Source organism: Centropristis striata, chromosome 4 (genome assembly GCF_030273125.1).
Source record: "Centropristis striata isolate RG_2023a ecotype Rhode Island chromosome 4, C.striata_1.0, whole genome shotgun sequence".
Taxonomy (NCBI): domain Eukaryota; kingdom Metazoa; phylum Chordata; class Actinopteri; order Perciformes; family Serranidae; genus Centropristis; species Centropristis striata.
In genome coordinates this window covers 42,382,156-42,410,020 of record NC_081520.1, presented here as the reverse complement: position 1 = coordinate 42,410,020, position 27,865 = coordinate 42,382,156, and the positions used below count along the sequence as shown (strand labels likewise).

At 41.7% G+C, this 27,865-nt stretch overlaps 1 protein-coding gene across 1 annotated transcript in view; it reads left to right on the top strand.

The window, feature by feature from the left end:
* Positions 1-27,865, top strand: part of schip1 (schwannomin interacting protein 1) — a 240,636-nt gene that overhangs the window by 174,350 nt on the left and 38,421 nt on the right. Inside the window, exon 9 of the mRNA XM_059330678.1 lies at positions 19,547-20,356. Within this exon, the coding sequence (XP_059186661.1) occupies positions 19,547-20,356 (810 nt within the window). The remainder of the gene's footprint in view (positions 1-19,546; positions 20,357-27,865) is intronic.

Below are 27,865 nucleotides of genomic sequence, written 5' to 3'. Positions count from 1 at the left end.
ACTGTTGCTACACTGTCATCTCAACATCATGTATCACAGGATTTGCAACCTCTGTTATACAGAGAAGTGAATGTGTGTGTGTGTGTGTGCACAAGTGTATGTGGAGAAATACTAGAAAGAACAAGAGCATAAGGCAATATCTGTGACAGTTGTTCTTTTTTCAACAAGCCAATATGCTCTGTTGTTCTCTGCCTGTCTTTGTTAGTTAACTCTGATGTGTTCTCAAGTAATCTCCAAACACAAGCAGAGAGACACATACACACTATACCACATCCCTCCTCCGCCTTTCTCATTTTTTTGTGTCCCACATGAGCTACAAATAGAGAAAAAGTGTAAGAGGGAAAAGAGCGTGTGAGAACAGGAAGAGGGAGGGAAGAGAGGGACAAACAATCCCTACTTTTAGAGAAAGTGCTGCCTATTTTGTCCTCCATCTACTTTACTCTCGTCTTTTTCCTTGTTGCTTCCTCTTTCTCTAAGAGGGTGATTACATTCATTTCATCCTGTGATGTCTGGCAGAAACAGGTAGAGGCTGAAAGAAGTTAAAAGGGAGCATCAGTTGGGCAGAAATGAAGGCCTGTTGTTGTATTGCATCAACTGGTCTAAAGAAAAAAGTATATCAAAAATGTATGTGGCTTAAACAGCAATTTATACTTTGTTTCTCTTCACCAAAGACACATTTCTGTCGTGTTTCTCAAATGTGTTTTTTTTATACTTTTAGCACCACAAACCAAATCACCATCATTGTATTGGGTAGCAGCAGAACTTTCAGAAGTGCATATCTAAGCTGTGCACATTAAACCAAACCTATCTGCAGGAATAGAAACCGCAATGGGTGAGTGGAAGAATATGTGTTTTGGTAATGTGCTGGAACTAAACCAAAATGGCCAGTAAAACAGTCTGAAGTGAGCTAAAGATTAATGGGTGATTCTTACGAGTGCAGCATGTGTCATTTACGGCTTTTAAACTACAGAGTCATCTGAGGCTCTATGTGTGTTCTCTCTGCAGCTGCTGCTTTAAAAAAGTGCAGAGCCATAACACACAGTGATCAATGGTGGTTACCTTGTCTAAATCGTGCACAAGCAACACCAGGCTTCTGCAATATAACCACACTTCTGTGTGTCATATTATTCATTTAAAGTGGGTGAACGTGGAATTCAGTGTATATGAATATGACTCTCAATATGGTGGTGGCTGAGCAAACAGTGCAAACACCACCACCTGAATGTCATGTACAGCTCATCTCTTTTAGTTTTACCACAGATTAAGTAAAAGAAGCATGTTTTTAGTGTATTGATCACTGTTTTGTGTCAATGATGCAATGCTCAGAATTTAATTGAAACATTTTACAACTTTAAAAGCCAAATCATCTGCCTCTGGCGGCGTAGTTTTCTTGCCATCTGTTTGTACCTCATTTCTCTGACTCTGCAGAAAATTAAACACTTAACTCTTCAAGAATCTCGTTTGCATTCTGCTGGTTGGTGTGCCGTGTTTCACATGTGCCTTTCACTAGTTTCCTTACAAGTTCCGTGAAAATTTTAAATTAATTTACAGACAATTCAACAAAAATGTAAAGTAATGCATGTAAATGAAGGAGTTGACTAAGTGCTACAGGTGGCACTAATTCTTCAGTTGGCTGCCTTTAAACTATTGCAATAGAAGATGGGATAACGTAATTAAAATAGTGCCACTTTAACCATAAACCCAAAATAAAAACAATGTGAAAAGCCTGTGGAAATTCTTAATTTCTTTCTTTGTTTCATATATTAAATTGAGGATCGTTACAGTTTGTCCCACAGATCTGATGTTTTCATCTGCTGCAGTTTTTCAGCTCTCCAGTGAAGCAGAAGCTTCAGTTTAATTCACATGCTTCATGTGTTACATTAAGTATTCAATAAGCATGTTTGCACTGCACTTTTTCTGTAATTTCACCTGTTTTAATCCACATTTTAAATTTGCACACAAAAAACTTGCATGGAAACATACTTTGTGTGATCACAGCTGCTTTAAACAAGTTTAAAATTCCACTTAATGTGGCTGGTTGAGATGATAATCACTGATTACCACAGCTCGGATTTATATTTCACTCTCTGAGTACCTTTCACAGTTATTGTGTTGAATTTATATGAACAGTTGCTCTTGAATTGCCAGCGAGGGGTGTCCCCCCTCCTCATGCACAACATGGAGTGTGTATTTGTGTCCGTGGCTGGTTTGTTGATTCTCCATCAGTCAGATTTCCTCTGATGTCCTTTCATTCAGTAGTGGATACTTCTCTGAGGGCCATAGCTGTTGAATGGCAGTGCAGGGTTGTCATCATCATCACTGCAGAATCACTGGGTGACTGGCACACATATCTGGGTTATGGCCCAGAGCGCCACGGTAACTGCAGGGGCGTATAATGGAGCGCCAGCAGCAGGTGAGGCTGCAGGATTGTGGATTTAGCCGCATCGTTTTGGTTCCGCTGGAGGGGAGGGAGTCAGAAATGCAAACCTGTCACACCTGTTTGAAGTCCGCTCTGCTTATCACAGACTTTTTCCAGCTCACAGAACACAGCCAGCCTGTCACTATGCAGGACAGAGGAGGAGGAGGAGGAGGAGGAGGAGGAGGAGGAGGAGGAGGAGAGGAGAGGAGAGGAGAGGAGAGGAGAGGAGAGGAGAGGAAATCATTAGTTATTAGTTATGACACATACATTGGATGGTGGGGAGGGATAATGGTATAATAGTTACAGTAGTGGAGGAGGACAGCTGAGGAGTGATGGAGGTGTAAATGGAGATGGAGTGGTGGAGGGTCGGTGGCACCGGGAGCGTCTCGGGCATCAGGATTCCTCTGTAGCCTCCCAACGCTGCCAGCTTAGTGATAACATGCATGAGTAGACCTTAGGTGAAAGAAGATGGGAAGATGAGGAGAGAGGGAGGATGGGGAGAGCAGAACTGACAGATTGAAAGGAGCAAAGTGGTCTGAAAGCCTCCCACATCCTCCTCCCTGCGTACCTCGCGGGGGGGAGGTGCTAAGGACGTTAGTGTCCATTAAAACTGCAGCATGTTTACATAAAACTTACACATCCTTGTGCTGTCTTCACCTCCTCTTCACCTCCTACATAACACAACCATAACTCACTTTATTTACTGCAATACTTTCAAATGTAATTTAACATAAACATCAAATCCTTAATCTAGCAGAGTGACATTGTGCAGACCTTCCTGTCATACACTCCCACTGACCTAAACTAGAACAATCACAATCCATTTAAGTGCTGCAAATGGGAAACTATTTTACATTACTTGTGGTTATTTCCTGTGCCAGCTAGCATTGTGTTAAATGAAGCACAAAGCTGCACAGTCATGCACATAGACAAACACACGTGCATGCACACTATTCACCTATCAGCTAGCATATTGATGTGCTACCCTGCTGTTTAGCTTTTGAATGATTCAACACACTCTATTGCAAGGTCCATTTGCTGTCTGATTCCTTTTGTCAGGGTGGTTTTCTCAATATTCTGCTGATGATTCCCCCCCGCCTGTGTCTCTGCCAGGGAGCTGTGGGCTTGATGCCCTCATGCCTATTTACCCTCCCAGCCTCTTCAGCAGCACCTCTGATGCTGCATAGAGCATCAGAGATGGCACATAGAGCCTGGAGGAGAGAGATGAAGAGAGACAGTGACTGCAGAATACAAAAGAGTAGAAAGCAAGAAGAATAGGGCCAGGCAAGATGAAAAAAGGCACAGTAGTGTTTCATTGACGAGCTCTGATGAAGGAGAAATGTAACAAATGAAAGGGAGTAACTCCGAGAGGAGGGCTGCCCGTCATGATGGAGGTGATAAGCCCCCCTGCAGGGGTATTTGGTGCCAAAATGTCCGAGGTGACATGCTTGCTCTTCAGCTCCAGGAGCTGTTGGCACCGCCTCTGACAGGGCATGCATCTCTGCAGGAGTGGCTCTCACCATTATGGCTTTCTCAATGGTTCAGGCTGAATTGCCTTTTGTACATTATTGCTTTTCAGTGGATAAAATGTCCAAACCTCCAGAGTAAGGTTTTCTGCAGGTGCCATTGGATAAATTGGTCTTATTTTAGAAGGACAGATCCGGCACACTGCTCTGGCTAAGCATCATTTTAATCATGAATATTTCAATTCTGCTGGATCTCATTCAAAGCATCTCTCTGATTATCTGCCTGGCCGATCCACCTGCCCGTTAGTTAACACAGCAGAGCAGCGGTGACCATCCAGGCCGCTGGGTCCCATATTTACCCCGATCTCTGCAGAATGGTTTTATTAACAAATGACAGATGTAATTACAGAAACCAAACCATCGTTTCGTACAAACTCTGGCAATCTATTCACTGATTCTTCCATTATCCATGCTCTGTGGTCATGGATTAGCTCTAATCATCACTGTTGTATTATATAATCCACTTCAAAAAGAAGGCTATTATGATTTAAACTGCTATAATCTGATCTCATTTCCTCCACTGTCTCCTCAATTACTTCATCATTTAGCTAATCTGTGAATGTGTCTTCCATGAATAGTGAATATGCTGTAAAACTAATAGGGAGTCAGTTAGGTCGCATCACTTACAGGAATGTTTTTAGGTACTAAATGCACATACAATGCACATCTTATTATAAGAAAGTAAACATTTGCTGAATGCTGATGAATGCAGTATGCTAGATAGGGGCCACTCCATGTGCAGAGGTTTCTTTTTGAATGTCTATGAACGCCTTTAGACTAAAGGTGGTTAAATATGCAAGTCTGCTGATACACACTGTTGCAAAGATCATAAGTTATCCAGTTACAGATCATCAGTAACAGACACTCACATGACAAGAAGAACTAATGAGATGGGTAGCAAATTAAATTTGACTTTGCAAATGGTTGAAGTCTTTGAAGTCATTACAGGAGCAGTGTACAGTATCAAGGGTGCAAGAATGCAACTAATGATATCAGAACATAAAAGTAAAAAGCTTCACCTTGAAGAGAAGAGGGCTGTGCTTTTGGGACGCCTAATAACTTAAAACTTACCGTTAAAAGTGGCGGATTTTCATATTAAAAATATAACAGGAATATTTGCCCCTATAAGGCAGAGAGTAAATGACTAAATATGTCTTGCTGCATTGAGAGAAAGGAGAACAGTAAATGAGTTTGTGCACACTATTACGCTGGTTGTAATTATTTTGATTTGCATGCTTTTAGGAACTAAGAAAACAATTAGATATGCTATTAGCTGAGAGGATGATAACAGTACAGATACTCGCCAAGCCAAAATTCTATGATATTAAAGAAAAAGCAATATTATTCCTGCAAATTGAAAAGATGGGAGAAAAATTAAACCTAACTTCTATCAAAGACAGATATTATTCAGCTTAAAACATACACAACTTGGTAGATAATGATGAAGTCCAGTCAGGAATATTACTGAAGATTAGTTTCTGGAGTTGTCTGCTAGACAGTTTACTCCCCTGAGATACAACTTTACAGGTCAAATATACAGCAAACAAGGAAGGCATGCAGTAATGGTGTGAAATCCATATGGAGGAGCTACTGAACATCCAGCTGCTGGAGTCTGCATAAAAAACATATGGTGATTTTTTTGTTATTACAGCGATAAACAAACAGGGCAAAGAATACAGATTGTAAAACAGTAACCTGATCAAATGTGAATGTTGCTCAGTAGCAGATTGTGTGATTCTACCAGATATAACTGACTCAAACCAAACGCATATCAGATAAGGAGAACTCTTTGTCTTTGATGGCTTATCGCAGTTTTTTATTGTGTCTTTATTTTGTGCAATTTGGGGTTAAAACAAAGAACTAAATTAGCTACGTTAATTACCACAAGGAACTTTGAAATAAATCTGTTTAAATATGTCAGTGTGTGAAATGGATATCAATTTTTAGCCCAGTATATGTTCATTATAGACAGCAATGTCCACACAACAGAATGTTTTGTAGCAGTATCCTTATTATTATTATTATTATTATTATTATTATTATTATTATTATTATTATTATTATGTCATGTTGGATGAAATATCCCATAAGTTTCACCACATGTTTTAGTAGTACCTTAACCATATTAGTTGCCCTTGCAGAAAGATTTTAATATGATCGGATTGGATTTACATAAAATATGAGAAAATAGAAACACCTGAAGGAGCAATGTTTATGTTAGTTAGCTTACCTGCATTGTTGTTTTTGAAGCTGCATTTTACTGAGTTTACAAGAGTTCAACTGATCCTGACTAAATGTAGCATAAGGTTTAAATATCAATATGTGAGAATGTGAATTAAACATGAATTAAACACCAATTCCACTCAAATAATTCCTAAATTTAGCCCAATAAATTAAAATAACACCCCTGTGAATCTCCTCCACTATGTGCAAGGTATTAATTTGACCAATTTGTAACATATTATGCTTTTTAAAAAGTGATGACAACAAAATCAGACATTTGAAAAAGTAGTGGTGGCGTGTCCCCAGCACCCCCAGCGCATATACTCCTATGGTGAAAGGGTTCCAATCAAGGTTATTATAGTTAACGAAAACTAACGAAATAACGAAAACTAGAATTGAAAAAACATTTTCGTTTACTGAAATAAAAATAAAAACGAAAGCTTTTAAAAAACGATAACTAACTGAAACTGTATTTTGTGGTTACAAAACTAACTAAATTATAGTGAAAATGTCCTTCGTTTTCGTCTTTGTCAATTTTTTTCATCCGTAAACCTTTTTGGTTGATATGAAATCTATTTCATCTATCTGGCTTTATGACTTAATAAACTTATTGGGGCTGAGATGGATCAGACAAAGGAAATAAAGGAAACATTTATTGTGACCTTATTGAATCTGGACCCAACAAATACCCCATTACAAAAAAACTAAAACTAACAGTAAAACTAATAAAAACTAAACTAAAACGAAGCATTTTCCAAAAAATAAAACTAATCAAAACTAGCAAACTCACTCTAAAAACTAACTAAAACTAACTGAATTTGAAAACAAAAATTGACAACGAAATGAAACAACTAAAACTAATGAAAAATCCAAAACTATTATAACCTTGGTTCCAGTGTACTCATGGAAAGGTTTCTGGTGGAGTGAAGGTTATTCTGTTGCTTCTTGGTCCCTCTCTCTTGCCATTATGAGTTATGAGGACACGTCTGAGTGATGCAGTAGTATCTCACACCTGGCAGTCCAGGAAGGATCAATAATTGATCTAGACAGTGTGCTACCACCTGCCAGCATCCCTCAGGGTTCACGTGGGCACATATTACACAAGCTCACATATGTCTCTATCTCCTGTTACTGATCTACAGACAAGCATCATGAGAAGATGAGCTGTCAGTCAGTCTCATCTCAGCAGATCAGCTGTCAGTGTGTGTTTAACCTCAACAACATCAGGTGACCTGCAGACTGACGCTGCCTCTCAGGTCAAACTGTGCAGCTGCACATCATCACTGGCTGTGAAACCTGCACACTACTCTATGATTTTAACCCTTTGATGCACAACATGTTGACCCCCCTTCTAATGCACAACATGGGTCAAAAATGACCCTCATTCATTCTCCATGTTATTTAATGCTGCTGTGGGTTTATGTGCTCTATCTTTTTATATCAACTTATTTTATGATTGAATATTCCAAGTATTCTTTAAATATCTTGTTTTTGATAACAACAGATCCTTATTTCCATTTTGCTTCTCATACTTTATGAAGAAAAACAGTTTTTATATTATTACATAGCTAACTACTTGGCTAAGTAGCTTGCTAAGTTAACTACTTAGCCAAGAAGTTAGTTAAGTAGTTAGCTTAGCAAGCTACTAAGCTAAATACTTAGCCAAGAAGTTAGCTAAGTAGTTAGCTTAGCAAGCTACTTAGCTAAAAAATGGATATGGATCTTTTTTGACCATGTTGTGCATTACAAGAGTAGTGACACAAAAAGGGATTTTAATAAAAAATGAATAAATGAAAACATAAAATTAGGATGTATGATGATCAAAAATAAACTAATTGAGGAAAACCTGGAATACTGAACTATGAAAATAATTTATTGCAAAGATATAGAACATAACTCTTTCGGGTCACTTTAGACCATGTTGTGCATCAAAGGGTTAATGCCTTTTTTTCAGCATCTTAAGAGGATGAATCTTTTCACAGATGTGTGCAGGCAGGAAAATAATGTTCTGCAAAAATAAAGAGCAATCTCCTCTTTTTATATCAACCTTTCCTCCCTTTTTCTATCTCATTCAGCCCCTCCTGGTTTAATTCGCTCCTTAAATCAACTCCCACTGCCTCCATTCTCTCTTTCCCCCAATCTCTGGATGTTTAGTCGTTTATGAGAGAAGGTGGAGAACAGCAGGTGCGAGGCCCGCTCAAAACACCAGAGAAGTGATCCAATTTGGTGTGGGCAGTAAATTGTGTGGACATCTGCGCGCTGCACGGCGGAGCTGAGCTCAGGGCAGGGTGGAGGCATATCTCTGGCTGGGCTGTAGTGCTGACAGGGCACAGAAACAGGCGTGGAGGAGGCGCCAGAGGAGGACCTGACACACTCTGAGTCTCCGTCTCTATATCTGACTCTTTAACCAATGTGGATGTTTTCTGCCGCGTTGCAGAAAGAGCAGGAGGGGAGAGTAATAGGGTGTAGGGAGACATGAAGAGGAGGGAAACATTCTGACCTCAAATCTATCTAGTTTGTGGAAGATGTGGTGAGTTTGAAAATGAACAGAAAAGCATTACAAATCTCCCCATAACCTTGGGGTCTCTGCCTTGTGCACCATGGAAATGTAGGTTTAATGTAGCTATCACATACAACTGGAGCATCCTTTACCACAGACTGCTGCAGAGTAAAGCAGCGACTATACAGCGGTGACATCATCCTGAGTCTCTCCTCCGCCCCACAGGACACCTCTCCAGGCTGAGCTAATTGAACAGATTACAAACCTTTCCTTCTTTCCCTCTAATTAGCATCAGTGTTTCGTGGACCAAATGTGTGTGGACTGGGTCTGTGCCCTCCACTCTAACACATGATTAAGATCTCCGACCAGCAGTGACTCTGATCATAACTTCATTAACGACTTGGCTGACTTTTTCCAACTCTGCTGGTTCCAGTCTCCCTGAGGAGATTTGGTCTGAATTTAGCTTCCCTGCAGCATTACGATCTTTGATCGGATTTAACCTTTTTTTTTTTTCCTTACAGATTTCTCAGCTGCTAACTGTTATATAAAAAGCTTTTTTATTTCCTCTGCCACATGTCTTCATATGTATCCAGACCGTGTTGGTTTTTATTAATCATGCTTGTCATCATGATCGTCCTCCTAACTCACAACTGTACACTCAGAACTATCATTTTCATCAGCACAAGCATGGCTGTAATCACTCTGATTTCTGTAGTGATTGTCAACATTATCATTAGCAACATTTTCATCTTCCTCGACTTCTTCAACACTGTAATACTCGTCCTCCTCCCCCTCAGTAATACTGCTGCCGCCTCCTTCATCACATTTATGGCTGTTTGCTTCCCACCCTCACTTTATTTATGGTTATGGCCATATGTACATATTCTGCTCTTTTCTGTAATTGCTAGTTTAGATTTAAGGCTTCTTGATAAATGTTTAGCTGTGTGAAACTCTTTCTTCTGCTGATCCATTTAGCCTCTATAAAGCGAGCTAGATTAAGTCACTTTGGTAATTCTGAGCGTCCTCGTTGGGGGACAAGCTGAACACTGCAGACGCTGTACTGCAGACTGGAAACCGACGTGCTTCCCATTCAAATAAATCTAATAGCTGTGAGTGCTTGTATATACATTGGACAAGATGTTGCTCTCACAATTCATTTCACACTTCGTTAGCAAGTGAAATTGTTGGCTGGATATACAGTATGGAAGGAAAGATCAATATATTACAGCCAGGTATTAGTGCTGCAATCCAATACGAATGCTGGGGTTGTGTAAACGCAATTACAAAAACACGATACAAATGTGCATGGTGATGCATCATAGCACACCTATCAGCACAAAATATACACACACATACATATATAGTTGCCTTGGAAATCAAACACACACACACTCTCTTTGTTCTGCTCCTCTTCACTCACTCAGTGTTTTGAATGGAGTAAATCATCATTGTGTTTAGGAAGGAGATTGATGGAGCTTCTCAATGGTTTGGCCAGCCTTTCTATTTAGAACAACAGGTCAGTGGGCCAGTTAAGAGCCGACCTCTATTGTGGCCAGCTGACGTCTCTATTCATCATCACACTGCTGCAGTCTCAAGGCACACGCTGCTTTGTCTGCATGTTGCAGCAAATGTGGGGAAAAGGTGTGTGTCCATCTGGGGTTGGAGATATGTTATAATAGAGTTAGATTATGATTTATGTCCTTTTATTACAATATCTCTGTGTGGATGAGGTCAATGTGGGAAATGTTACAGGACTGCTATAAGGAAATATTGAATTTCTATAAGACTTTCTGCATTAGTGTTCCTTTTTATTTGTGTAGATTCTTGTGTTTGGCGTCCTGTGGACCGGTTTTCTCTCTTTAATAGCTCAAAAACATACATAACAGTATTATTATTATATTATATTATTATTATTATTATTATTATTATTATTATATATAAACCTTTAATTCTTTAAACAATATGAGCATTGTGTTTCAGAAGTCTGCTTCAATGAATGGCATATTACTTCTGGTTGGAGTCTCAGAAACAGATTATTTTTAACCTTGTTTCACACAAGGTTAACAACTTTTTTTTTTTGTCCTTTCGGCGTGACCTTCATCCCACATAAATCTATTTGGATTTCTGGTTATTCTCCCCTAATTGACCCAAAACATCAGTAACTTCACTTTGTAAAATGAGATGGACATGTTAAGATATATGACACAAAACATAAAAAATGAACACATTTGCTAAAATAAAAAGGGGTTTATGATCATTTACATATTTGTCACCTTCATCAAATTTACAGCCCAATTCATGGCAGTTTTATCACTATAATGCTTTTTTACATATTGGGTGTTTAATTAGATTAAAAGAAAACAAGTATTTAAATGGAGGGGAGTTGATTTTTCCATTATGAACTCTATTTTACACTTAGAGAGTCTTTGGGACCTCAAACCATGTGGAAAATTCACCAAAACACACGAATAATGAGCCATAAATAACCCATGGTCATCTCCTCCATTTACTGATTCTCAGATGGTTTCCAGAAAATGTGTTATATCACGATATTAAAGTAACTTAAAGGGACAGATTAATGATTTGGTGTGAGTTGCAGCAGTGGTGGTTCTGTACATATAAAAAAAAAATGTTCTCACTGCACTGCACTTTCAAAATAAATAAGTAATTGTGCACAAAAATGTGAAATGTCATTTTCTTACAAAAATAATTGTAATTGTTGGTAATCTCATTGTTTCAATCAATATATTTATATCTTCCAAATATACTTAAATAAGATCTTTAAATAAGCTAAAATAAGGGTTTTGATTGCTTAGATATCCTCTTTGTCGTTTTTAATGTGTCCCTCTGATTAAACACGGGCCCCTCCTTGGCCCCCACAGTAAAATTAGTCTAGAACCGCCACTGAGTTGCAGAGAGTTTGAGATATAAAACATATGTCAGCCTTCTCCAGAATATAATGAGACTGTATGGCACCAAAAAAATAAACTCAGCAGCAATATGTCTTTTCAGAAGTCCTGACCTGGTTACTGGAGATAATCCATAGATCTTATTGTGAGCAGTTTCATTTAAGAGTGATTGTTTCTCTACCAAACTACACCAGCCAACTGACAGATTGAACAAAAGAGACACAGAGAAGCTCCCAGTGTCTCTTAAACAGTAATAGGTTGGTAACTGTTAACACTTTTCCATTTACCTTTACATGCTCATCACCCAGTACATATACAGGCCTCCTCCTGGCTTTAGGTAACAAACCTGAGTCGTGTCAGGTCTTTAAGGGGAAACATTAAGAGGTATACAGTGAAATATAAGGGTTTTTTACATGACAGCCAGGATTGGGTCTTCTTTATCTGAAAACGACATGACATGGTGAAAGACCCGGTGTTGTGTCTGTTGTCTGGCCTCTCGTGGCCTCGTGTCTCTCATAACCAGCCAGGACATTTCCCATCTGCAGGTCGGGGCCGTGTACCACAGTCATGTTTCTGACGCTTCATTTTCTGTCATCTGGTTCGGCCCGAGTCTTATTTCAAGGTGAGTTCTCCCCCTCGGTCCCAGGGAGGAGAGAGGGGGAGGGAAAGAGTGAGAGGGAGAATCCTCCAAGGTCACTTTCGGTGTCTCTCCGTTAGAGTTGGTGAGTTCCTGACAAGCCAGAGACAGTTTCAATTTCTCACCTATTGTCAAGAGCTCGCTGTTTTTTAAACGCATGTGAGACAGATATAAGCAGAGGAAGATGTTCCCTGACTTTTTGGTATTATCTGAGGGGCATTCTTTTCTCCAGCCTTATCTCTCTGTCAGTAATGGGCCTTCAGTGATTCCTGCCAGATAGCTGCTGTGGATGGACTGTTAGGCAGGCAGATAGAGCAAAGCTTTCCCAGATACTGTAGATATAGACCTGGCTGTTTCTCCACATGTTTCTGCCCCTCGGTGATTGGTAAATCCCATCCAATGGCAGCTTGACAGACGCTGCACCTCTGCTTCCTGGTAGATTGGAGGGAAAAAACAGGTGGTGCCTGAAGTGGTGCACAGTGAACTTTCTTTGACCACCTTCTCAATCAAAAGTACAGTAAAAGTCATCTTCTTCTGCCAGGTGTGATGAAGACATGAGTAAAAGCTTTGATGTGACTTATCATGGACATCTTCATCTTCCAGCCTCTTACTGCTTTTATTGTTTCATGGAACAATTCACCGAGGGGTGAGACGCCCTGTCAGAGCTGTTTTCAGACGCTTTGACACTAAAAGGAAATGCACACTTCAAAGCAACAAACTGTGTCTGCGTCCATGTGTGTCCTGAACAATACTGGCCTCCTGTTGACAAGTTGAAGATAACTTAATTGCCTGGTGAGCATATGAACTTATAGTCCTCACAGTGGGCCTCATTCACCAATATCTTCTGAAGAATCTTCTTAGATTCTTTCTTAAGAAGGTTTCTAAGAAGACCCTACGTCAGATTCATCAACGTGTTCTTAAGCTGCTGAATTGTTCGCAGCCGTGTTCTTAAATTGATGAATGCCATCTCCTCCTAAATAGAGCGGGCGTGCCAGGTGAGTCTAATTAACATAGGATTAGCATAGGTAGCCGCCCATTAATGCCCATAAAAACGAGTGCAGGGCCGTGTGTAGACGCCTCACAGAGGAAACAGCAACAGAATGCCTAAAGCAAAGAGTAAATCTGTTGGAGCAGGTAAAAAGAAAAAAGAAAACTTCAGCAGATCAGAACTAGAAGTTCTGCTGCAGGAGATCACTCTGAGGAAGAAAATTATATTTAGCAGCCTTAGTGCAGGTTTATTTTCTGGAATAAAACCTAATATATACATATATATATTTAAAACGTGTGCCCTGTAAGGCAGGACTTTACCATAGTGTGTGAGCTCAAAATATGTCTTTAGTATTGGACTGAGGGGTTGCAACATTGGCTTGATTTTATTTTATTATTATTTTATCACAGATGAAGTCCCGCAGAGCCAACTTACAACAGAAGCAGAACAGACAGACTCCTCCTGCAGCAGCAATATATCTGAAATTGTTTGTAGGCTGGATGGAGAAATGCCACCTATAAACAGGGTGGTAGCACTAATGGACGGCATGATTTCCAATTTACTTGATTCATGTTAAAGCATTGGCACATTTCATTTAATTAAAATGAAAAAAAATCATGAATGCCACAATCTTTGTAAGTAGGACTTAAGAACATATTTGTTGTTAAGAACGGTTTCTCTCTAAACACCCCTAAAGTAGCTCATCCTACAACTCTTCACTTCACTATGACTGATTAATATTTGGGGAATTGGGGAGAAAAAGCAAAAGGGAGGAGTGGAAGAGCTGATAAGAGAGTTGAAAGCTGTGGAAGTAGTAGCAGCAGGCTGAACTCAGCTGTCTCCTCTTTGGGGAGATCCCCACTAGTGCTGTCCTACTGAATAGCACGGAGCAGCTCAGATCTTTGAAGTCCAGCTCTCTGATTATATGGACCCGTTTGTCCTTTTGTGCCTCTATTATACAACCAGCGCTCCATATCTGAAAACATCTCCCCACTCCAGATCCAGGCTGCGCCAGGCCGGCCGTGCTGGTGGAGAAACACTCACTGAAGCACAGCGCAGCGCTTTTATATCTCCAAATGTTTGGCTTACCACTCAAGAGATCCAGTTCTTAATCATAGCACTTGTTATACAGAAGATTTGGAGTAGAGTTTACTCCTGCTGCGGATGAGACTGGTTTATCACCAACATTTAACTTGATCTCCAATTCTGAATATGTAAATTAGCAGCTGTTGCAAGAGGAAACAGAATGCAACATGAAGATATCATGCCATGTTGGTGTTAACCCTCTTCAGCTCTGACACTGCAGCTGCCATCTGTGTGTCTTTACTCGTATGTCTACTAAAGTGTTTTCATCAAGCAACAGCAACGCAAATGAGCTTGACATAATATATTAGAATTTTTTCAGACAATACTAATAACCAATAATCACCTGCTTCTCACGGTCGAAGACAATAACATACCTTTATTATATGCAAACACCTGAACGTGAACAAAGAGTAAGATGTATAATCAAAGATAGATGATTTGATATTCCATAGATCTGACCATCAATAAACAAAAAACAACAAAAACAAAGAACAGCTGTGACTCTTCAAATGTTTATTCAGTTTTTCTAGAATTGTTCTTAAAAAAACAAACATATTTTGACTTTAATATAGCATTTTGCTGAAGAATTCAAATTAAAATCTTTGACATAATCTCTTAAATCACATGTCAATGAATAAAATATTCATTACCTGTTTATTAGCCGATATTTAACAACTTTTAAGTTGCATACCACCACCTGCTGTATATGTAGATTTGGCACCTTCCCATTGTCATCTGATAATTTATCAGCCCTAATTTCATCACCAGAAGAATACATAATATTATATATTTCAGCTGATAAATTATCTGCCCGGTGTATCATGCGTCCCTTTTGGCAATACATGTGTTGTCTATTTCTTTAATTAATCAATTAATCGTTTAAATGTCAAAACTGTATATATTTCAGAGCCCCATGAGATCTTTTATTCCCTTTTTCTTTTTGTCCGATGAACCACCAAGGATATTACAGTTACACTTGCTTATAATAAAGAAAAGCAACAAATCCTGACATTTGAGCAGCTAAGGCCAGCGATTCTTTTGGCATTTCTGCTTGAAAAATAGCTGAAAGGATCAATGGATCATCAAAATATTAACTGATGAATTTCCTGCCAACTCACTGCTCAATTCTTTGAGATTCTTTTTCCTTTGCCAAAGTGCCGAGATGGGTTGATAACGGTCATTTTTAGAGACTGTTTGTGGTTTTGTTGTACTGGCTTGATTTAAAGAAGTCTGATATTCTGCCAAACTTAATTAGATGACTGGAGAAAGTATCTGTGATAAGACAGAATGTCAGTAGTGTTGAAGTTAACCTTTAATTGTGTATAGATTGTTGGGAGATTGTGAGCTCCTCATGCACTGTTGGGGATTCCTCCCGCTCTGTTCATCTAATATAAAAGTCTCCAAGAACTATGTGGTATTTAGGTGATCAGCCTGTCCTATGTGCTGATTTTATAGACAAACATAATATTTTTGTGTAATAAAAAGTGATGTTTTTAATATATCATGTGTCTAGATTGTGCTGAAGCTGCTCTCTGTGGCTAGCTGCAGTGGCGGCTAAACAACTTTTAGTATGATTGACACAATTGCAATCCAAACTGAAAGGCTGGACTCATTGCAGGGCTGTTGCATTGGATTGCATTAGGTTGTACAGGTGTAGCACTAAATGAAATGACAGCCTTTGCTTTAAATATGTGCATCCAAATATAATAACAGCAGGGATCCCTGATGGGTTTTTTTTTTTTTTTTAATATGTGATAGAAATCAGGGCTGGAAATATTCTAAATTCAGAACACCAGAAGTATGTTTAATAATTCACTTGGATAGTTTCCTCTCTCTCTCTCTCTCTCTCTCTCTCTCTCTCTCTCTCTCTCTGTCATTTGCAAGGTCAGTGGGTGCAGAAGGTTGGGCTTTAGTTGTTATATCGTCGTCACTTTCTCCTCAGAGCTGCAGGCTGCGACAGAGAGCCGGTTATATAGAGAGAGCTCCTCCAACACAACCTGAGCCAGCAGCAGCAGCAGCATGCTTGTTTTTGCACTTTAAGTCTGATTTCTCGGTAATAAGTGAGGGATAAAGGGCCCGCCTGGTGGTGTGAACGCTCTGAAACGTGCCCACAATATAAGTGGACGCACTTTACTCCGAGCCGATTTATTCTCCAGCTGACGTGGGAGCGAGAGGGCGCAGGCTGGACTGCTGGCCGGGCATCAGTGTGTGTGTGCCGGGGAGGAGAGCTGAGGAGCGGCTGACCTGCTGGATCTCAACACATCCATCCGTGTTTTCTCCATGAGACAGGACTCCGGTGGTCTCCAGCGTGGACAGACTAAACACTCAGAGCGATGACTGGACTGAATTATCCACCGGCTCTCTGTCATTTCTCCAGCGAAGCCAGCAGCCCCTCCACCTCCACCTCCACCAGCACCACCCGCCCTTAAGATAGAGCTGCTGTAGAAGCAGTCAGCACCATCACCGTGGTCTACCAGCTGGGATTTTACTCTTTACAATGTCTTGAGACGCGCCGGGAGGCTCCAACATGATGACAGTGAGTATCGGCTCGTTTTAACGGCTCTGATGTTCATCCAGGCTACTTTAGCTGGTCTCCGGTGGGTTAGCTTTCACTGATGCAGGCTGAGACTTTATTCCTGGCCGGTAATAGAGCATGGAGAGGGTCAGTGTGCTCAGCTGTAGTGGTGTCATAGTGTGATATTGGGCGTTTCTGTCCCCGCTGTTGCCGGGGATATCAGCTTCCTCTGGGACTTTTTGGGAACATTACATCATATAGTAGCCTGTGAGTGACAAATTCAATAAGCGCACGCGTATTATCCAAATGTTTGGAGTATGTGGTCTTATATAAATCAAATGTCACCCTGTAGAGATAGCCTATATGTTGCCAGGTGTAGTCATGCAACTGTCATGCGTGAAGCAGTGCCACTTGGAGTCCGCTCGACGCACGCAAAGACTGGGCGTGTGCGACGCTGCCCCCTCACCAAGGCACCAGGAGACCGGGTTGTGAGGGGAGTCTTTGACATAAATTAAACGCCCCCCAGACACCCGCCCGGCTGCGGGGTGGGGATCGGTGCAGCTGTCAATTTGCATGTATTTCGTGGCCAAATCCAGCCTGTATGGTCCGCCTGCGCCTCGCTGGTTAATCCCACAGCGGATCAGCTTTGCCGCTCCAGCCTGCCGTCTTGCAGCGCCTTCCTCTCTCTCTGACACACACACACACACACACACACACTTTAAATGATTACATTATTCTAATCGGGCTCATGTGGCCATCATGTTATTGACGCGATCATATCTGGAAGCAGCCGCTTGTTCTGGGAGCTGCTCGGATCAGAATAACACTTGAAGGAAAAAGGATCGTTGATCGAGATTTGAAACGCGATCTGAGCTCGGATCCTCTGCTGCTCAGCGGTCTGGTCTGCCTGCTCTAGGAGAGGAAAACACCAGCCGGTTTCCTGAATCCGGGTTTTTAATATAGCAGTGAAAGGGTGACAAAGCCGGGATGGCAGGCTGGTTCTCCCTCCACAGGGACTGGTGACCGAGTGGTGATCCAGCGCGTTTGATGAGCACGTCGGTAGGTTGTTCTGTAGTGATACACTCATATATTCTACCATCCATGCTAGATTTAAGTATATTTTACCAATTCTCATAATCGTGATCATTTTTGCTGTGTAATTCCTCGTCTAAGCGCTCTCAGATGGCATGAGGCCATCAGTAGGCTGGTAGTGTTGTGCACCCTTAAGTCCTCCCCCTCCGGTTGTAAACCTGCAGGGGCCCTGGAGTCTTTCACGTCAGGAACCCACAGCTTGTTGGGAATGATCCCTAGGAAATAAATATGCTATTTGACATTTTTAATGTTTAGACTGAGGGATAACAAGCAAAGTAGTAATCATACATCCTGGCACTGCATGACTGAGTTAATAATACTGAAATGTAACTCTCCATCTCTGAGCTCCACCAACACAGTTGCATTGCAATATCTTTCCAAGGCTTTTTCAAAAATAACATTTAACTATCTAATGTCACTCTGACAAGACATAATATGATAATATGGCCCAGTTTGTGCAGCCTGTGCCATCTTTATCCCTGCAGCAGCTCCACTTGTGTTCTCTTTGACCTGCTCCTGAAGAAATGCAAGCTCCTCGTCATATCGTGGCTTATGTCTCTACACCGCATCAGCAATTTGTGTATCTAGTCGCTAAGATGCTGAGTCATATTGCTTTGCCCAACATAGATATTTTCTGCATTGTGCTTTGACGTCAACAGCCAGTGTCTGCACAGGTGTGGTCCAGTAGCCATGACTCAAGGAAGCTGATTATAATTAGGATATGACTGTATGTGTTGCAGTTTCTCCGTCTTGAGTCTCCAAACTGCTGCAAGTCCTCACGGTCTAAACCAGGAATTAGCAATCTTCATAATTAATTTATTTTCCTGAGCAACTCATAATGTGGATCACGTAGGAATGTGTCGTTAATTTCTCTTTGCCCTGAGAGAAATGTTGCTGCTCCCTGCTTTTCATTAACTTTTAAAAAGTGGTATGAGGCGCTATGATAATGTGCTCCTGTGGAGGAAAAAAGACTGATAACTCTGCAGGAGATGTCTCAGGTCAGGTGGAGATTTGTGGAGGCTGTAAACAACACAGACATTTTCATTAGCTGTGAACTAATCAGTCAGGTGGTGATTGGGGCTCAAGGTTAGACACCGACCCTGGACTCATCTGTCCACGTCACGCTTTGCTGTGTTGACATGTCAGTGTCACTCTCTCTCACCCTCCAACACCCTGTTTGTCCCTGTGGTGCTGTACAGATGTAGCAGTGGGTGGTGGGATATTATTCTGACACATCCAGCCACACGGACTCTGCCTTTGCTGTGTGTGTCAAGTGTTGCACAAGCCCACACACATGTACACATTCAGCAGAGGAATGTGTTATCAGCTGTATTATGTTCTAGTGAGGCTGGGAGGCTTTGGAGCAGAATCATTTTATAGCAAAAGACGAGACAACAAGTCCAAAAAAGACAGTGACTTCAAAATTCTGTGCAGAAAGGAAGTTCCTGCGGGACAGGAAGTTCTTTGTGGTTGCCAGTCTGAAACCACAACACTGCTATGACTAATCTAAGTCTACACACTTCCCTAAATTCTCTTTTCATTTTCCCCTTCTCCTTTCTCCTTCCCTCTCTTTTTTCTCTCTCTGTTTTCTTGTTCTTTGCATGCATGTTCCTCAGTTTCACTCTTTTTCTCTGTTCCTTTGTGCTTGCAGGATTACCGGGAGGATGGCATGGACCTGGGGAGCGATGCCTCCAGCCGCTCCAGCTCAGAGTCCAACTCCAACAAGGTCACACCTTGCTCCCCTTCTCTTGACCTGGCCACTTTGGAGGACTACAAATCCTCCCCCTCTCTGGACCTGGTCACCTTAGAGGACTATGAGGAGGACGAGGACTACCAAGAGTATAAGAAGAAGGTGATAGAGGAGTGGGAGAGCGAGTATGGAGAGGACTACACCTCTCCACAGCCTCCTGGTCAGGAGGAAGGAGGAGGCGGCGTGGTGGGGGTAGACGGCCTCGGCGAAGGCTACAGGAAGACAGTTAACAGTCGCAGCCTGGCTGAAGAATTCCAGGATGTGAAGAGCATCCCGCCCCTCCCGGCCCCTGACGGACACACGGCCACCTCCGTGGCAGCCGTCCCAGACGAACTCAAACAGAACGGAAATCTGATTTTGCCCCGGAGCCACCAGCTCCACTCCCCCGGGACCCCACAGGGGGGGCCGGGGACCCCCAAGCCCCGCCACCGCACCTCCAGTCAGGGCAGAGGGAGCCGCAGCACCAGCGGGGGTGGCGGCAGTGGTGGAGGTGGTGGTGGTGGTGGAGGTGGAGAAGGAGGAGGAAATGGAGGGACTGGGGGACGGATGGGGGGATACAAAGAGGAGGAGGGTGTAGAGGAGGAGCCTCTGCCCACCATGGACTGGGCCGCCCTGGAGAGACACCTGGCTGGGCTGCAGTGCAGAGAGCAGGAGAACCAGAACCTCAACCACATCCAGAACCACAACATGGGCAAGACCAACTACACCTCGGTGAGTGTTGAACCATTTCACTGTTCTGCTCATGTGTGTCAAAGGTCATCTCACACAGGGTCCCATGCTCTGGTGGGCTTCTGTCATCCAGCAGCTCTCTGGAAACACGAGGCTAGGTTAGCCGCAGCAAGGAAGAGGGATTAGTCAGCTAATGTAGCGCTAAGCTATGTGGCCCAGCTATTAACCTGACCATCATGGAACTCTGGGACGCATAAGCACTCTGTGTCAGACAGTGCAAGCAAATATGTGTTATTATTTGACTATTACTGGCAGATAATTATACAGCAAATATATATTTCTGACCTTACAGTCTTTGATCAGTTTTAACATCATTTTATAAATCTGGATGTCCTTTGTTGTGGCTGTGTGGTGTTTCTACCAGAAGAGGTCAGTGTTGCATTGAGAGCTGCTGCAGGCTCCTTCATGCTACACCAGCAGCTCCACCACTAAAAACTGTTATGATTCACTTACAATCTCATGACATCACTCAGTTTGAAACACAGTCCCAGCCAGAGTTTTATGTTTTATTGTTGCTCTGTGGGTCCAAAAGGGTGTAGCTTTGAAAATGTTTAGGGAGGAGCAGGAGGAGATTGTTTACAGCAGCAGCCACAGTTTCACTACAGACTTTAAGATCTGGTGTAAAACTAAGAGAGGGCAAATGTGTGTTTGAAAAAAAAGGGGGAATTGGTGTTCTCTTTTGGTATGCAAGCACCAAGACCTTTTCTTCAGTGCACACAGACAATGGCTGCAGCCAGTGGCATTGTGAGTGTGTTGTGTGTGTTGTGTGTCTTTGTTTGTGTGTCCTGGAGGGCCCCTCTGCCTCCCTCAGGCATGTCAGGAATGCAGCGGGAGAAGTGGGGGATGAGAGGAAGGAAAGAGGGAGGAAAGGACAGGAAGATGGTATCTTTAGGAGCGAGCGGTTGAGGGTCACATGGCTCGTGTCAACGTTCATTACCTGCTGTCCATCTGAAATGAGAAGGTCACCTCCTGGCTGCTTTAGTCTGTCCTGTCTCCATCTCTCTCCTCTCCCTAGGCACTGGGCTGTGATATAATTGACCTGGGTGGAGAAAAATCTCTTGAAAGAGAGCCCTGTCTCCACATGCAGCCACTATCTTCTGCACACAAACACATCCACACACATGCTCCTCACCACATGAGGTGTCTCTGGTGTAGGCGAGGCCTGGTGTGTCTGATAGAGATAGCTGGTCCTGATGCTGATAAAGTGTCAAAGCTTCCCACTGCCTCTCCGATTACAAGGAAAAACTAATCCTCTGAAAAACCAGGCCTCCAATTTTGATGGCCCTGAGTAGATAAGAAATTAGAATTAGCCATGTAATCCCACCTGAGCTGGGAGCAGAAGAGATATATATATATATATAAGCTCATCTCCTGGACAATCATGCTGGTAAAAGATGTGTTGCTGCTTCTGTACCAGCCGTCACTGAACTTCTGACATGTAATTTGACCTTTTGGTTTTGATGAGTCCTATCACTGAGCTTCCACATGTGGAGAAAGAGGACTGACCCTCTGCTTACCTGCTAACAAGAGCAGTCAAGTGTCAATTTAGGAATCATTCCCACAAGACATCTCTGGTGTCTTTCTGTGTCAGGTAGCACTTGAGTTTTCTAATTCTAAAAATTTGCAGGATTTAGCAGACACCCTGGAGGAAAAGGAGGAAGCTGGTGCTTTTAAAATGTTGTTAAATATTTAGACATCCACTCAGGCGGGACCCAGCCAGAGATGATGCGTGTGTTCATGTATGGAGGGGTCTGTCTGTCTGGGATGCTGCCGGGTCCACAGGGACACAGATGTTCATGCTTCACTAGAGCTTCAAAAGCATCTGTGCTTTCAGAAAGACGGGACACAGTGAAGCTCAGAGCTAATAATCTGCAGTGGTCGCTAAGTGCCTGGAGACGGTTTAGCTGGTCTCCAGTCAGATCCAGTAGCTGCAACTCAACACACACACACACACACACACACACACATATGCTTGTATATACAGATATGTTAAAATATACATAAGGTAAAATGAGCTGTAAACCAGACGGACAGGATATATATATATATATATATATATATATATATATATATAAATACACAGACTACTATTGAGACGTCTTCCTGCATACTGCTTGTCCTGTTATCTCAATGGCAACAGTCCCTTATGTCTGGTCAAAGATGAGTTAATTCATAGTACAAGACAGTTTACGGGGATTTTAAGAGTTCAGTTAGGTACATCTAAAGCTATTCTCAACCTTGGGGTCGGGACTCGAATTGGGGTCGCGAGATGATTTCTGGGGGTCACCAAATCATTTTGGAAGTCAGCTCTGTCTCTACTGTGTTAAAGTGTTAATGTGTTTTAGTCTTTTTGGTCATTTCATGTCCTTTTTTGGTAATTTACGGGTTTTTTGGGGTAATTTTGTGTCTTTTTTTGGTCATTTTGTGTCTTTTTTGGTCATTTTGTGTCTTTTTAGTCATTTTGTGTCTTTTTTTGGTCAATTTCATTCTTTTTTGGGTGATCTGAACTGTTCGTGTGAGATTGTGTTCAGTGAGCGGGGGTCACGGATAACATGCATGTTAAATTGGGGGTCGCGACTCAAAAAGGTTGAGAACTACTGATCTAAAGGATTACAGGAGCATCTCAATACATTAGAATATGATAGAAAAGTTCATTTCCAGTAGTTCAGGTCAAATAGCCCAACCAAGTACTGAGTGCATATAGATGGACATACTTTTCAGAGGCCAACATTTCCATATTAAACATACTTTATAAAATTGGTCTTTTGTAATATTAACATTTTTTTGAGACACTGAATTTAGGTCTTCATTAAATGTAAGCCATAATCATTATAATTAGAAGAAATTAAATACATTAAGACATGAAATGTTTTAATCTGTGTGTAATGGATCTATATAATGTGTTGAATATTGAATTTAATTACTGACATAAATAAACTTTTCTATGATATTCTAATTCATTGAGATGAACCTGTAGTTTGACATTTTTGGAAAATGCATGTATTCACCAGGACTAAATAATTTGTAACTTTCTTAAACTTTTATTTTTTTGTTTTACTGCGCTGTATCATCAAGTCAAATTCCTGTGTACATTGTACAAGTAAAGCAAATCTGACTCTGATTAGCACACGTGCAAAGAGTGAGATGAAAAGATTGCCAAATAGCTTATTATGCATCTACAGTCTGCAGCTGGTTAGCTTAGCATAGCCTAAAACTGAAAACAGCTGAAAGCACCTAGCAGCATCTTTAAGGTTCCCTAACTCACACTTTATAATATGTTTTTATCAGCCTGAAAACCAAAGTGTCAACAGGACAAGTTTCAGTGTTAACGGGTCAAACTATTCCTTCAGATTTAAGATTTTAAAGACACGCCTCATCCAGTGGCATTGGTTTTTCACCATGTAATGACTGAATGATGTTTCTTTGTACTGAAGGTTTGCATGTAAATGAATACTAATAATATCTGTCATGTTTGGGCAATGAACCCAAGCTAGACTGATCCTATCCTGCATGTTATTTCATTTTTGTGTTTCTGAACCAGTAATATTGATGCAGGTGTGTTTAGTTAGGGTGTGGTTCCTGGCTGCAGGCTGTTGATGTTGGGTCAGGAGGACTCATGAGGATGAGGGGAATGCTGACCTGTAATTTGTTCCTAATGAACTGTGGAGTCGCGTGGCAGCGAGGGGCCCACTGGGACCTCAAGTACACTCGGGGTAACACTACCCCCAACTCTCCATTCAGCAGCAACAATAATATTATTCTTCCGAGCCAGTCTTGAGGTGAAAAAGGCAGAGACGGGGTCAGGCTTCATGTATGCCTATCTATACTGAGACATGTACCTGTGTGCTGTATAAATCCATGCCTGCAGGATATTTCCTTTTCAATCTCAGAGAGCACACACCCAGACTGACTCACACAATTTAAAAACACCCCATGGGCAAACTGTGGTTAGAAGATAGGGACTGTGCTGAGACCTGCAGCACCACTCCTTCTTTACAAGTGTGGAGATGTCTCTGTCACACACACACACACACACACACACACACACACACACACACACACACACACACACACGTCTACTGAACTTCTAGTCATGCCAGAGCATTTACTGCACATGTGAGTGCTCTGCTTTATATCAAGCACTGAGCAATCAAACAGCAGGTTCACTATGATCCAGTCAGACTTTTCCTGCACATGTTCACATTGAATCACTAATGCCTTGTGACATCTGTGAAATCCATATAAACATACAGCAGCATATTGCCCCTAAACCCCACCAACGCTTACATGTCTTCTTTATACTTTATACTTTATGTACATGTCTTTGCATCTGGTGTTTTAGTGGTTTTAAAAGTTTTGAGGTTAAAGGTTACCTCCACAATTTCATAAGGCAAAAAAACTCAGGACTCTGACCCAGGAGAGTGTTCGTGTTCCCTCTGAAACCAAAAGTCAACCTTTATTTTAAGTTAACCTGTAAATTAACGTGTGTACATATGTCTATGTCTACATCACCTGCATAAATCCGTGCTGTGCAGAAGTAGATATTTTAAGCCAAAACTTGTTCTTTTTCCTAACCTTAACCAAGTAGTTCCCTTAAACAACATTAACCATGTGTTTTAAAACAGCCATCTCAGCTGATTAACAACTTTTATGAGAATACCTTCAACAAAGCCACATAGTTTATGTTACATGTGAGATTACAAACTTCTAATCTGCATTGTAAAAAGTTGGACAACTTCTAAATGTATCATCTCTGTGCTGCTAGGACAGATGTAATCCGTCTGTTGTTCCGGCTATCAGGAGACGTAATAGGTCGATGAACATCTACTTAATAGGAAAGTGCTGCTCAAGCACACCATATAAACAGTGGAAAAGGCTGGACACACACGTGTGGAGTGCTTTGCCCCAGAAAAGCTCTCAAGGGCTGTAGAAAATAAAAAGGATGAGAAAGACGCAGAAAGAGGTTAGAGGAAAGAGCAAAGGAAGAGAGAGGTTTCTCTCCACTCCCTGCTCTGTCATTATGTACAAGTTCAGCAGTTGAACTGTGATCGCCGCCCTCCACTAACAACCTAACGACTACCTTCAGCAGTGCTCAGACTGTGCCACGTCGTGGAGGAGAGGGCGAAGGTACGAGTAGGGAGAAATTGTAGGGTGTGAGAAGTCCTCAGAGCAGTTATAGTAGATATAAATAGGCACAAACAATGAGTATAAAGTGGAATGTGGTGCTGCGTGGGCAAGCAAAGCAGGCGAGTCTGCTGTTAGGAGAGTAATGGATGAAAAGGAACCATCGGGTGTTTGTGGAGTCAAAGGTTTGGTTTGAATGAAGACGGTAGGAGACAGAAAGGGCAGGAGTGGAGGATGTGGGAGGAGGTTTGAGGAATGGGGGGCGGAGCTACAGCCAGGTGTGGAGAGTTCCTCTGAGGCTCCGGTGTCTGGTTCAGCCCCTAGGCTCCACCATGGGTCCTCCTGTGTGTGTGTGTGTGTGTGTGTGTCTGTGTGTGTGTGTGTGCCAGTACCGGCTGAAACACGCCCGGCCCTCTGCACACCACAGCACACACACACACTGCCTGCACCTCCTCCGCTTCAGTCAGGCAGCTTTCTGTCTCGTGTTAGTCCACACACACACACACACACACACACACACACACACACACACACTCACCTCCCTGAATCAAAGGATATCTTTTTCTTCTCATGGTGTCCTGACAGTCTGCCACTGTTGGTAGATGTTTTCTTTTTTCTTTTCTTTCTTTTTTTACCAGTGGAGTATTTTCATTTCAGCTTAACCTTGGATTCCTCACAGCAAGTCGGGCACTTAACTCAGGTAAAGCTAAATGTGTAATTTGTAGTAGAAGTGTGCTTTCTGTCCGGTTCTTTCCAACATAACATGTACAACATGTGATGCAGCTTTAGTCTTTTAGTTTTTTTAGAAGTTTAGACTTTAAGTTAGGTAAATTGTTTGTCAGAAGCCTATAATGTAATTATAGCCTGGGGCACTACATTCCTCTGTGGAGACATGTTATCTTTTGATTTTGTATTGAACAGAAAAGTTTAATATGTTGAGAATGGAACATAGAGTCGAGCCAGCTGCACATCTGTCCGTGCATCTCCGTTTCCTCAGAACTAATGTTCTGTGTGACCCTTTAACAAAGAGCAGGTTTATGCTGGCAGACTCTGACCATATGTGGCTTTCTACTTGGTAGCACTCTATTTTTTCCCTTTCTGGCAAAGAAAGAATATCATCCAAATATGCAGTGCATGTGTATTTGAATCCTGTTTTAAATAAGCAAAGCTTTGTGCTATACACCTGTTTTGAATGTTCCTTTACCTTGAGCTGTGGAGAAAGTTTTTGACACACCAAGCCGAGCTCAAAGAACGAGCAAAAGGTCAACAGATCAAAAAGTCTCGTTGTTGCCTCTGGGTGCCTCATGTCACCTCAGGCCTCAGTTAAAAGTTGCATTAGCACACACCACAAACCCTACAACATCCTCTGCATGCTTATACAGTCTGCACAGACACAACACAAAAAAAAGCACAACAAAGCCTCTGAAAGACAGACAAGACACATCTTGTTGTCTACACTTGGAACACAAAGAGAGAATCAGTCTGATAAGAAGACACAGCTGGAGCTTTAAAGCTTTGCTTTGCTGGCCTTGTCAGCCAGCCAGTGTCCTTAGTGGAAGAAGAGAAGGAAAGGCAGAAGCAAAGCATCAGAACAAACTACCTTAAATGGGTAAAATTAGTTTTTGACAGGCTCAACAGCCAGTCAGTTGGCTCGGTTATTTTTGGCGATTCAAGGTGCTCAAACTCAAGCTAATCCCAAACTGTATGCTGCAGGTGGCAAAGATGCAAAGATGTGTTTGTTGTTGTATGTAAAGTTGTGACGTATTTAATAGTGAGGAGCAGCAGAGGCTTCAGCTGTGGTTCAGAAGAGTAGTCAGGTGGTCTGCTACACCATGGTTTGACTAGATGGGGTAAGAACCTACACACACCTGTGAACTTTTGACAATATCGTCCCCCTAAACCAGCCCACAGGAACATCAGCTGACTTATATAACAAGAACACAGTCCACACACCGTGGAGGACTTCCACCCAGGAGACTGCTGGTCATATCCCTGGTGAAACCAAAAGTAAAAGTTAAATTATTTTAAGTTATTTTGTAAGTTAATATTAAGTTATGTTTATGTTCCTATATTTCTCCACTGCAAACCCGCACCCACATTCATGATGTGAAGCCCAAACTCTAGTTATATTACATGCGACCCAATTTCAAAAAGTTGAGACACTGTGGAAAACGTAATAAAAACAGAATTCAATGATTTGCAAATCCACACATTCAACTGAATAGAGTACAAAGACCAGCTATCTAATACTCAAACTGTGAAACTTGTTTTTTGTAAATATATACATTCATTCTGAATTTGATGCATTTTGTGCTCCATCGTGTCCCAACTTTTTTAAAATCAGGGTTCATAATTCCATCATGTTCT